Raw genomic sequence first — 13,983 nt, 5'->3', positions numbered from 1 at the left:
CCTTCTACAACTACATCTCCACGTAACATCCCAAACTTTCCACATTACATCATGCACAATTCTTTGCAAGAAGGCTGGAACTTCTGCATTTGTCATGTTTCATATTCCATGCCAAAGACTGTTAAACCCAGAATCTCCTTTTTATTATCTGTTTGCCAAATGATTTTTTGCCTCACTTTGTTGCCTCTAATACTCGATTGCATGTGATCAACTTTCAGAGATACTTATTTAATTATTTATCTCCAAAAAATGATCACATACAATCTAATTACTCTACCAGTGATATAAACTTTAGTGGAGGTTAACGTCCATAATTCAGACTAGCTTCCCTTTTCCAAATTCACAGACCAAGCTGGAAGAGAAGTTGAACTGCCAGAGATGATTTAACACAAATTGTTCACCAACCTACCAGAAATCAAGATAATCATCATTCTCCCAACACCTTGGACCTTTTCTTAACCAGCTTTCTCCCTTAAAATATACTGCTGATGTTAGCTATGATCTTGACAAGTTTGGCCATAACTTGTCCATTTTTCCTTTTCTATCTTTCTTCCAGTAAATATCAATGTCATATCCTTTGGTACCACTGCAATGGTACCAACTGGGATGATCCCTAGGGAATTCTATGTCTAATCTCCATGGTCAGATTTGGTCTGCTCTTCTGATCCTAGGCACTTGCTCTGATCTAATAACCAAAGTTATTCTCTCTGGGAGAAGTGACTTTATTCCTTACTCCACTCCAAACTTCGACCTTCATACAAGCCCTAATTCTCCAACAAACGTGCTGAAGCAATCCAAGCCAAATCTCTAGGCTAGAGATTTGGCTCTAGCCTGTAATCATGTAGAAAATGAGTAATCTGGTCAACACTCATACATTCTAGCTCTGAACTTATCAAACTGACTCATCATTCTCCTTCCTTCATTCTGTATACCTCTGTTCTTTGGGAATAGTCTTCCCCATACTGTTTTCACCAATGATTACAACCCCCAGCTTCAAGAAACACACCAACAAATTCCTTTTTCCCTCTTTAACTACTTGCTCACAGATAGCACTATTGTGTCATATGTCTTAAGAGCTCTTGTGTGGGGGGGGGGGTATAAAATACAAACATAGTTTGAGGATATGGGAATACCAAAATTAAAATTTTCAGAATAAGAGGCAGTTGTTATTTTGATGGAAGAAATTGTCAAAATGCTAGTGTCCATTCAGACTATTTGCTAAATGTCTTTTTATTACTTTGATGTTAGCCTAGACATTTACAGAAAGTATGTAACCAGGAGAACAGCATTCGTAATCATGGCCAAAACCAAGACAATTTGGACTGTGATAATAAAATGTATGAAAGACTAAGGTGCCCATATAATTTTTGTAACACAGTAACATGGTTGGTAACCACAAACTAAAGCTAATGATAACAGTTTCAGTTTTCAATTATGAATTTACTATTATTATGATATATAGTCATTCACACTATCTAATATAACATACCTGGTTCCAGAGACCCATCTTGTAAACAGCATTGAACCAATGTGTGTTAAAACTCTTCTGTCAGCTTCCTGTAAACTATGTAGAGACATTGCTATAGAAAAAAAAATATACAGAGTATATAATTCTTTAATTAATCTTGGTATGAATATTAATTTTTTTTTTGTGTATAGTTTTAACATGGTAAGGTCTAATTTTTCTTCTTACTATCCATATAACTTACTAGAGAGTCTGCCCTTACAGCCTTTGGCTACTAACTACTGATAAACAACATTGAACACTTCAAGGTGAACAATTTTAAAGTGAATGGAACTAGGACTGGTGCCTACAGGCTAGTGCTGTAGTCACTAATAGGGGATAGCTAAGAAGAAGGGCTGTTTCTATTAGAAAGAAAACCAACAATATGGAGACATTTGGCTTAGAATTATATAAATTAATATTTTTATCCTTTTGCTCAGTTAAGCAATGCATATTTTTTTTTTTTTTTTGTGTGCACATATATACCTAAGGAGAGCCTCTATAGAATTTTAGAAAAAAACAGATTAGGTTTGCATTTCAAATTAAATGTTCTCAAAAATATCACAAATGGGGGAATGTGGAGTGTTTTATTTCTTGAAACATATGATGAAAAAAATCAAACCCCACTATCACAAACCATTCTGAACTTAAAGTGGGAAAAAAAGTGTTTCTTAGCTACTTAAATTTAAAAATTCAGTTTTCAGATCCCTCCTCTCTCTCTCTCACACACACACCACTGGCTGCCTAACTAAGAGAATTGTGCAAATTTCAGCTTGTTTAGTTCCATAAAGCCTACATCATGGGTGTCCAACCTTTTTGGCTTGCCTGGGCTACACTGAGTGAAGAGGAATTGTCTTGGGCTGCATATAAAATGTATAATATAGTTAATGTATATAAGTAACAAAACTTCCTTTATTTTTTTAAATTTTTTATTATAACATTAAAAAAAAAAGAGGGCAGCATAAACACAAAACTAGTGAGATATTTGGCCTTGTTTACGTGAAACCAATGCATCAATGTCTAGTTCGATGGAAATGGTTGCAATTCATAGTGAGCTCTCAAGGTTCTCATCAGAAATTTATGATCTAACTTTATTCTTTGTATGCTTCATTCCTGAAAATAGTTGTTCACAAATGTATGTATTATCAAAAAGTGATGACATGAATAAAACATCATTATAAAGTAAAGGATATTTTTCTGTGGGAAGATAGGTCTTACAAAAATCTAGCAAAGAGACATGATCAAATTTTGAGTTGAATATCTGATTGCAACTCTATACATTTCATTTGAAAATTCGAAGGTAATGTATTTATGTCGACTGAAAATGGAGTTGCAAATATACAAAAAAATTGATAATTTTTTCTGAAATCTTGAAACCTATTCTCAAATTTCTGTACCAAACAGAAAGAAAGACAGCATATTTTTCGCATCACATAATAATGTTAAGATCTTATGGGGCTGCATTACTAACAGTCCAGGGCCACACGTGGTCCACAGGTTGGACACCCCTGGCCTAGATAGTAAGGAATGATCTGTCAGCTAGTCAGTCATTCACACAGTACAAATATAATTGATAAAATATTTTATAATATTACCTAAAGATACTGAATTGTGCTTGATTTCCAGCAGTCTCTCATTATATTTTTCAGCAACTTTTGACAGTTCTTTCTTCAAGTAAACAAACATATCTTTTCTTTCCGAGAGCAATTTTTTATATCCACGAACACCAAGATTCAGCAATGTAATAAAAGTATCAAGAGAGGGACCAGCTGAAGCTCTTCCTATTAAGAGAATAAAATAGGCAGAAAAACTAAATAAGCAGTTTTTTAAAACTGCTTATTTAGCTTTAAATAGTTAACTTCAGTAGAAAAAAAAGTAACATAACATATGCACAGTGCACACACACATATAAATAGATAGATAGATAGATAGAGAGAGAGAGAGAGATGTGTGTAATATATGCATAATAAACAAAACAAAATAATAAACAAAATAAACAAAAATTCTACCACCTTCCTATAAACATTAATTCAAACCATACTACTCAAATTAATTCAAATCATTCTGCTACTCAAATTATTTTGTTATTGAAACATCAATTTATTATTTCAACAGGTGTATACATCAATTTTGCAGGTTTTGAACTGCTGTGGGAAAATCTAATTAGATATTAAATAATGACTTGAAATTTATTAACTGAAACAAACCAAGCGTTAGAAGGATGCAATTAAATGAATGTTGATTTAATCAGATTATGTTGTGGCATGAAAAAAATAGTGGAAATGATTTAAACCACAAACCAGTTAATATCATCAATTAATAATAAAACAAGCTGAATGTCAATTTTAAGGAAACCCCTGTTAAACAATATTTTCTACAAGCATGAGTCACATGGGGGTGCTTAAGGGTTAAAGCTGTATAACTGAGAGGAGACCGCCACATAGCCTTTAAAGGAATGCAGAGAACTGACCAGGGCTACTGACCTAATGTCCACTCCTCAACTTCTCGTGGTGCACCCTGTTGAGCATCTACCTGGATGCTGAATGAACAAGGATGGGCTGGCAATTTGGGATTTAGCCGACCAAATTGTATTCTTATTGGCTTAAACCAAAATATAAAATGATGGTACAACATGACAAAATTTCATGCCGACTAGGGGCGTTGCCGGGTTAAACAAGGCCCCAGTTGTTTTTCCAGAGAACCAGGGCGAAATGCGAAAAGTCAGCTACTGGAACAAATCAGAAAACACACCCCCAACTCAACATCACCAGAGTTAAAGATCAGTACTATCAACATAAGAAGTCTGAATGGCAAAGAAATGGAGTTAGCTGAGGAATTAGATAAGTACCAGATCGACATAACAGGGTGAGTGAAACAAAAAAGACAAAAACTGGTGAGATCTTTCTGAGCAATAAATACAAAATGTTATATTCAGGCAATGACAATCAAGGAAAAGGAGTAGCTACAGTATTCAACACAAAATACAAGGCTAATCTTCTTGAATGGCAGGCAGTCTCAAGTAGAGTGATGTGGGCAAATATCAGAATGGGGAACTGGACAATGAGACTTATTTGTGCCTATGGTCCCACAGAAGATTCTAATAAGGTAGAAGTGGAGGAATTTGAGGCTTTAGAGAAAGCAACTGACACAATGAAAAAGGAACAGCTGATCCTTGTTGGGGATCTAACTAGCAGAGTAGGAAATGATTGTCAGACATACAATATATTGGGAAAATTTGGAGAAAAGAACAAAGCCAATAATAATGGTAAGCACCTGTTGGATTTCTGCTCAGGACATGAACTGGTTATTACTAACACAATGTTCCAACATAAAAATGTGCACAAATTCACATGGAGAAAAGAGGCAAGGAATAAGAAAAGTCTCATTGACTATGTTATTGTTGATAGTGATGTTTTCTCCCTGGTGCAGGATACCAGAGTGTACAGAGGATCTGAAATTGGAAGTGATCACCATGTAGTGTTGAGCAGAATAAAATTGAATTTCATATCGAAAAGAATAACATGTAAGAAAGTTTTAAAGCAAATAAAAGTTGAGCAGCTCTTAGATGTGAACTGTAAACTAAAATACACAAATTGAAGAAGTTAAAGAGGCGGTGAAGGAAAAGAAGAAAGCATATCAAAAGGTCCTAGCAAATAAGTCAGCTTGTGCTCTTACAGAATACAGAGACAAATGTAAGAAAGCTAAACACTGTGTAAAACTAGCTAAACAAAAGTCATGGGAAAACTTTGGTAAGAATATAGAAAATAAATATCAGGAAGGTGGCAAGATATTCTGAAGGCTGTTGAAAGAGCTCAGAAATGGAGAAAAAAGAGCTGTAAAAGGAATCAGAGATGATAAAGGTCCGTGAAAACTAGTGAAAAAGATATCCTTGATGTATGGAGTAATTACCATATTTACTTGAATATAACTTGCACTTTTTTTCCCAAAAGTAAAGTTAAAAAATCATGGTAAGAGATATATGTGGGATTTTCACAAACTAGTGTTCAGGAAAAGACTGAAAATGGATATGACTTACCAAGAATCTCCTAATTCACGTGCTTTTAAACGTAAAATCTCATGCGAAACACAGCAACCATATTTAAGCAAACCTTACACATATTCAAGTAACTCATCCTCCAATTCATGAAACTTTCCACTTTTAGGTCCTTGGAACTTTTCTTGACTTAATGGGAAAGAAGTACCCCATGACTACAGTAAGTGATGCAGAAAAGTTCATCACACATTAATGTAGTTGTTGTAAATGTATATTTTAAGATATAATTTAAAATTATAAATCAAGTTGGTGTGCAATACTCGACAGTAATAAGAACATACAACAAGAGATACTCACCTGGATATGTTTTGCCAATATTATCTATGAACTTTTTATCAAAGCCTGCAATAATAGAACCTCCAACAGGTATCATAAAGTTCTTATCAGTGCTTTGCACAAAAGCATCCACTCGTCCAATTCGTGAAGCCTATAAATTTAAGATAAAATAGAGTATATTACAAACAGAATATTAAAGTTAAACTATTGTAGTAAAATTTTAATGTTTTGTCTTGCTTAGAAAACTTTCACTTCCATTTCTAGGTGAACATAGTAAGAATGTTGTACATGTGCAGAGAAATATTTATGAAGTTCAGAAGATTTTCATAAATAAAAACCTTTTTGAACTGTATTTAGCAAATAAAAATTGTCTTATTATTTATACAAGACACTGCACCATGCTGGTTTGTTACTCTTGATCATACCTAACCAATAATTTGAGTAAACTTTTAGTCTTCAATAACGAGAACCTGATTTAATTTTCCTATAAGATCTACATTTGTTTTCCCAAATTAAAGTCTAACTAAAGAGATAAACTAAAGACATGCATTAGTTTAGGGAAAACATATTAAACAGGTTTTTACTAAATTTTTTTTCTAAAAACAATTTGAGAAAAATAGAGGAAGAGATTGATGGATAGAAATGATAAAAATGACTACTATATTTAAGAGTAGTTGACCTATTATTTCTCTTCTTCATGTAGCTTCCTCAGTGATAGGGTGCAGCACCATGTCCTTCCAGTTCTCTCTGTTGGTGGCTTTCCTTTTTTTGTTTCTGCATAGCCATGTGATCCTGTCCACGATCTTTTATCTTCAAGTTATGTCCTTCGTTTTTTGCCTCTTGATCCTTTTCCAATAATAATTTTTCCTTCTAAAACTGTTAGTATCCTCTGTCCTGCTGAACCTCTCAGTACATGTCCCACCAATCTCATCTTTCTCTAGATCATTTCCTGTAATAAAGATCTCTGTGTTCTCATTCTCTGTAAGACATCTGTATTTGTCACATGTTCTGTCCATGAGATTTTCAGAACTCTCCTATAGCACCACATTTCAAAGGCCATTATCTGTTGTCTCCCTCTCTTCTTGAATATCTAGGTCTTACTTCCATATGTGAAAACTGGCTACACTAATGTTCTTATCATTCTTTTCTTTGTCTCGATACTCACCTTCTGAGTAGATCTTTATTTTTCCAGAAGGCATCTTTAGCTATGGCTGTTCTTATTTTTATTTCTTTATCTTGCTTTCCATCTGCAGTAGAGTAGTGCCTAAATATTTGTATTCTGTTGTATGTTCAATTTTCATATTGTTTATGAATATTTCTGGCTCGGATCTGTTTTCTTTTAAGATTTTCATAAATTTGGTATTTTTTGCATTTATATCTAATCCAAATTCTTTACTTTCTTCAATTAGTAGCTGCAGTAGTTTGATTAATTTGTTTTTGTTTTCTGCTATTAGAACGGTATCATCAGCATATCTAAGATTGTTGTATTTTATACCAATGAAACTAATTCCTGTTTTTTGTTTTTCAATCTTTTTCATCTCTCACTATAGATATTCAATAGATTTGATGAAGGGATACAACCTTGTCTAACTCCTCTTTTTATTTTCACTACAGAAGTCTCAGAGTTAAACACTACATTTTCTGTTTGGTGTAAATCATTTTTATAATCTTAAGTATATGATCTTCTATATATAATTTATCTAATACATTGAACATTTTATTATGTTTTACCTGGTCAAAAGCCTTCTGAAAGTCTATGAAGCATATGTAAATGTTCTTGTTTCTTTCAAGTGATCTTTCTATTAGTATTTTTAATGCATTAGTAGTTCCCATTCCTCTTCTGAAGTCTTTCTGTTATTCACACACTTCACCGATTAAGGCTCTTTCAATTTGTTTGTTAACAATGGTTAAAATAATTTTAGATGCATGGGATATTAGACTCACAGTTCTGTGAGCCTCGCAATTTTGTGCATTATTTCTTTCATTGATAAGGTTGGTTACTTCTTGTGTTATCATGTTTTTTCTTTCTTCCTTCTTGTTTATTAATGTGGTTTTTAGCAGATGTTATGATAGCTGCTTGTAGTCTATTCCACTGAGAGGATTCATTTTCGTTTTGCAACTGTGTAAACAGCAGTTCTGAAACATTGTCATTAAATTTTGATTTTATTATCGGATTTTGTAGCATTTGCAGATCTCATTTTAGGAGTTGACTTCTTTTAATTTTTATTGTTTTCAGGTGAATTTTCATCTTCATTAAGACCAGTCTATGATCAGATCTACAGTCAGCACTTGGCATCACCTTTGAGTTTCATATTCCATTTAAAAGTAATGTTAATGTTTACTGACCACAATATAATCTAATTGATTTTTGTATCTTCCATCCAGATTTTCCCATATGTATCTTGCTGTTGGTTTTTGTTTAAAATAAATGTTAGTTATGATGAGACTGTGCTTGTTACAGAAATCAATTAGCTTTTGTCCTCTTCTCATTCCGAATTCCAAGTCCAAATGGACCCACGTGTGCAAATGTTCTCTCTGATCCAATTTTTGCGTTCCAGTCACCCATAGCACAAATAACTCAATCTTTCTTGCCTCCAACTTTCTTTATACACCATTCCATTTCATCATACATGTTATCTATTTCTACTTCCTCATTCTTCTGTAGGGGCATATATTTGAATGATCAGCATATCTCTAGGTTTAAACATCACTGGAATTGCCATTACTCTATTATTTCTTTATGATTTTATTTTTTATTGAAAATAAAAAAGCATCTTTAGCACAGAAGACTAATTAGAGGAGACAACCTCTCAGTTTCTTTCTTTTTTTTAAATTAGATTTAACACTATATAAAAAGACAATAAGCATCTGTAGCTCAGCCGGTACCAGCAATGCCAGTCAGATGGAAAGACCTGGGTTTGAATCCTGTCTAGGAAGTAAATAGCCTTCATCAGGGCTTTCCAAGCAAAAGTGAGTTAGCTGGTCTCATAAGGTGGTGGTAGGATTATTTTTTCCTCGGAAGTTCAGGTTTATTATTATTATTATTTTACACCTCCAGGAAGTCCAAGACTCATCGAGAGAGGGCACTTACAATGCAGCTCTCAGTTTCCACCACTCAACCTCATCCACCAACTGCATCAGCTACACCAACACCATCTGCTGTCCACCACCACCACTAGTATTTTCACAGACAATCACAAACATCCACACCTACAGCAGAATTCAAACCCATAGTCTCTTCGGCTGGTGAGCAGATAGGCTAAACACTAGGCCAACCAGGCCGGCCTAATCATCCAACAAAACAGACAAACCTGCCAGAAGAGCATGCAATTTACAGACAAAGTAGACAATGCAGATAGGATGAACTTCCCTATCATAACTATTAAGCAAGTTTTGAGCTTAACACAAAAAGGGAAATGGTATACAATATTCATCTTAAAGATGAATATTGTATATACCATCCAAATGCAAGAAAATATGGAATCAGTCTTGTTTGGATGTTGTAGAAAGTCTTCACAAAATTCCTTAAATAAGAGTAACAAATCTAAAGAAACTGCAATGTAGAAGTGCTATTTCCTTTCTGACAAAAGGCATAAAATTGATATAATTCATATATCAATATTATTCATGTCTAATCTAAGCAGAATGAGAGTCTGACCATGGTAATTGAAGCTACATAAGCAAGAAATTTTTGTATCCTGGAAGAAATCAAGGATGCACATTCAAATAAAGAGAAAAAAGAAGCTAGTTTAAACAGAAGAGAAGAAAGTGAAGTAGCAAAATTTTCAGAGGATATAAAGAATTCTTTCAGAAAAACTGACAGAATAGCTGTGCATTTCTGAGGTTTCTCTGGTTATGTTGAAATTTTTAACATAATTCTGAGTTGGAAAAAAAAAACTTTATTTTATTTTATTTTGTACACTTCAGGAGGTTTTAGATATAAATGACAAGTTAAATGACAATAGATGTTTACTGTATTAAAATTAAATAGGAATCAGATCGGCAGTTGAAAATTAGTTTAACAATTTTTAACAATTCGAGTCACAATGTGCAAGTCTACCAAGTAAATGGTAGGGTTCTGTTATTTTCAAGTCCAAGAATGAAATTTCATCATCTAGCCCTGCTCTTCAGAACAACTAGACAAATTCATTCTACCAGAACAGGCTATATCCTTTACCCACATATAACTTTCACTCTTAACTTGAAAACAACAGGACTCTGGACTAAAATTTCTTGACATATTCCTGGAGATCTCCAAAGAAAAACTCATTTACTCAGTATACAACCCCAACACTGAAAGATACAGCTATGTAATATCTCACCACCTCTCAAAAAAGAGAGATGATTAAAACACAGGGACAAAGTATACAACACTCAAGCAACACAGAAAAAAGGGATCAAGAATTTGATACCTCAGCTACATCATATCCCAAAATGAATATACCTACATCTTGCAAAATGTCCCCAGGCAATGCTACAAGAATGAAATAACTCTTCCTTACTTTCAACACCTAACAGACAATACTTCTAAAATACTTTGAACGTATGACATAAAAATAGCTTTCACTCCACTATACAAGATCAAGATTTTTACATCCTCCTAAATCATCTACCCATCCATCAAGAAACAAGGTGTCTATAAAATCTACTGCTTATTTAGCATATTATAGGAGAAACAGAATGATCCACAAGGATCTGTGTATGAAAACATGTTAAAGATTTGGAAAAAAAAAAAAAAAGAAAGCACAAACCCAGATGAGTATTCATATAATCAATGAAACTCATCTTGTATTATAGCAAAAATCGACATGCCATATGTAGACCACAACTGCTCTGTCAGAATTTCAAGAAGGCTTTGGAAATGTTGCGCATGTGCGTGCAAGTGCACACACTGAAATAAAAACCAAAGTATTATCTTACACCAAGTTTAGTCATGAAGAATCTCACACACTCTTAGATATGATGTACATTATGGTTTGAAACAATTCAAGCTTAATACTTATGGAATCATGCATCCATTATTAAACCAATTTCAACTGATGATTTGATTCCTGTTAACAGTAAACATCTCTTGCTATTTAACTTGCATCTAAAATCTTCTGAAGAAGTATACAAAATATATGAAATTAAAAGAGAAGTATAGCACTAATAGGTTCCTCCACCTCCAAAATTATGTGGTCTCTTTATACTGGAACTCTCAAGAATACGGAATAGTTATTCAACACAGAATGAAACAGTTAGATAGTATCTCATTAGATGGATATATATCATAACCATTTAAAGTAATGGTCAGTCCATATGGGTTCGTATTCATGTACAAGATCTTCATTTGAGCAAATGACATGGGCTAGAGATGAATGATAAGAATTAATACGAAGATCTAGAATACTGGGCTTTATATGAATGATAAAATTAAAAACATTCATCAGGAAGATGTATGAAATGTCTATTTCCATGTAAATATGATGCATGAATACATATTGAAGATCTTGTGAAGGAAAATTTTAAATTCATCTAATAAACCAAGCCAGATACCAAAGACACAGATGGAAAGGCACCAAACACAAGGCTATAGAAATATAGTGTTACATAAATAAATGTCCTTCAAAGAGAACCAAACAGAAATTTGGTAAACTTTGCTCTGTATGTGAAATAGCAGAAAATATATGGGAGAAAATTTTCTTAATCGTTGAAGATCTTGTACTGGTATATGGGCAAAACTCTCCATTGACATTTTCTCAGTTAGTTTGAAGTTGCATTTGACAGTTTCTGAGATTTTTTAAACTGTTTAAAACAGTGTTTCTCAGAGGTTTTTTTTTTAAAATGACACTTGCCTGCTGAATAAGATGCATACACTTCGAAGACTGGACACCATACGCATTATTCACTATGTGAGGAATGTTATTTTCTTTGCATAATTTTGCAACATCTTCTAACCTGAAATATGAATTATAAAAAAATTTCAGAAACTATTGCATTTAAAAAACATATCCTGTTACCACTACATATATCCTGTCAGCTATTATTTTTATTATCTGAACAAACTATAATATCTTAAATTAAATTGAGAAACGAAATTTAAAAATCAGAATTAGAGCAGGCTGTTTAAGCTGATTGATAACACATTTTAAGCTGCTACAACAGAAACAAGAGCAATGATTACTATCATTTAAAATCACTTGCTTTTAGTAAGTAACATTAAGAACTTGATAAGATGAGAAAGTTTTTTTTTCTTTATTTAAATCAGCATTGATATGTGGCATATTTTTGAGCAAAATAACTAAGATTTACAATGATTTCACACATAGCAAATCAGCTGCTTCACATTAAGAAGAGCATGAGCAGGGGAGTGAGGAGTAGGTTTTTTTAGCATGTGAATAGTGGGTGATTAGAATGTATTGCATGAAAATGTAATAAGTGCAAAGACAGTGGATGCATTTAAGTCCAGATACAATGAAATATGCATGTAAGAGTAAGATGTCCTGCAACGAGTCTTCTGACTCCATGAAGATGATGATGATAATAATAAAATACACAAAAAATCGCATTCACACAGATTCAACCTACACTACAGAGCAGAGCAAAAAGGAGTGGGGGAACTCAAAACACCTAAAGTAGGTGGACCCCACGTTGAAAAAAAAAAAAAAAAAGTTTGTGAAAGTACAAATAAAATACATCTTGGGCATTAAAAAGGCAGATAAAAAAAAATCAGAAATTGGATAATCTGAAAATAAGCTGTGATTAATTTTAACACCATCTGAAACTGAGAATTATATGCATCTGTCAAATAAACATGGCCACTGTAATTAATAAGATGCTGGAGGAAAAAAATCTTCCATCTAAAGGACAGGGTGTCAAAATAACTCACAGATTAGTAATTCTGACAAATGGAGTTATGAAAAATGAGCAGCAAAGCTGGTGCTTCAGTAAAAACTGGAGAGTTTCAAATGTAGTGAGAGATGGATCGATAGCAATACATACAATTTTGGGAAAATCCATGTAGGGATAAAAACCATGAATGAATGAATGATTGTTATTCAGTTGAAACTAATGAAAAGGTATTAGCTAAGTAACATCTAGAATGTTGCTAAATTGTCATCATATTCCAAGTATGATGTCCAACATACAATAATGAGAATTGCAGTATTACATGATTAAGTTTACATTATTAATACTTTCTTATCAATAATTTTATTATAATAATCTCTTAATTGTATGGACTCAAATATGGTCAGATCTTGCATTTCAGGCTTCCAGAACAGTACTAATTGCATCAATCAACTGCCCAGATCATAGTCTTTCTCTGGGACTTTTCCTTACCTGCCTGAAATCAAACACCTTTCTTCTCTACTCCTTTCAGTTTAAGTGACCACATCACCTTAGATTAGCTCAACCTGCCAATTTGTAAAGACTAACAATGTCAAGTTCCCTCCTAATATCTCCATTTTTAATGATACAATTTGTTCACCCCCTCATTTTTCTTAGAGCTCTCATGTATGTGGTCTCTACTAGTCTTGGATTTTTTCTAATGTTTTATTTCTAACCCAACATACAAAAGATAAGTTAAAATTGATTTTAACTCTCATCATGTATACTGCTAATTTAATGTTTTATTTATTTATTATTATTATTTTTAAGCTGTTGTGATATGTCGTAGGATCTCTTGAGCTTGCAACATAAAAGTAAAAAACAAATCATAAACCTACAGAAATGTTCTGAGAGAAAAAAAAAAAGATGGGTCTAATAATGGGTTAATACTTGTTACATTAATGTCCTATTTTCACTGATGTATGTTGACACAAAGATGTGCATAAATTCACAGGGAGACAACAACCAGGAAAAAGGAAAAGTATTATTGCTTATGTCAGGGGTGTTCAACCCGTTGATCGTGATCGCAGAGCAATTTTTGGTCGATCTCTTGTGTATTCCTCCTTACAAATTTAATTAAAACTGAAAACAATATTTTATTTGTCATTATTTTGTATTATTTTTAATACAAAATATTAAGTGAAAATATTAAGTAAATGAATTAATTTGGATCAGTGGAAGTCAAATAGCGAGCTGAGTGAATACGATTATAAGCAGAGTGTAAAAACTCAATTGTGGCTTAAATATTCCAAAGCACATTACATCGATTTTTTACTTAGGT

The 13,983-nt window shown here is 33.1% G+C and overlaps 1 protein-coding gene and 1 long non-coding RNA gene across 3 annotated transcripts in view; one reads left to right on the top strand and one right to left on the bottom strand.

The window, feature by feature from the left end:
• The window catches only part of SecS (Sec synthetase), a 107,097-nt gene that overhangs the window by 31,766 nt on the left and 61,348 nt on the right, over positions 1-13,983 (bottom strand). For both annotated transcript variants that reach the window (XM_090399740.1, XM_090399732.1), the window contains exons 7-10: positions 11,669-11,771; positions 5,856-5,985; positions 3,100-3,285; positions 1,490-1,580 (exon numbers count right to left, since the gene is read on the bottom strand). In XM_090399740.1, coding sequence (XP_090255866.1) covers positions 1,490-1,580; positions 3,100-3,285; positions 5,856-5,985; positions 11,669-11,771 — 510 coding nt within the window. The remainder of the gene's footprint in view (positions 1-1,489; positions 1,581-3,099; positions 3,286-5,855; positions 5,986-11,668; positions 11,772-13,983) is intronic.
• Positions 1-13,983, top strand: part of LOC150110563 (uncharacterized) — a 79,732-nt gene that overhangs the window by 55,896 nt on the left and 9,853 nt on the right. The gene's annotated exons all lie outside the window — the stretch shown is intronic.

This window comes from Typopeltis vanoorti, chromosome 1 (assembly GCF_054136105.1).
Source record: "Typopeltis vanoorti isolate ZY-2024b chromosome 1, IOZ_Tvanoo_1.0, whole genome shotgun sequence".
Taxonomy (NCBI): Eukaryota; Metazoa; Arthropoda; class Arachnida; order Uropygi; family Thelyphonidae; genus Typopeltis; species Typopeltis vanoorti.
Note: the sequence above shows the minus strand (reverse complement) of the source record. Positions and strands in the feature narration are given on the sequence as shown.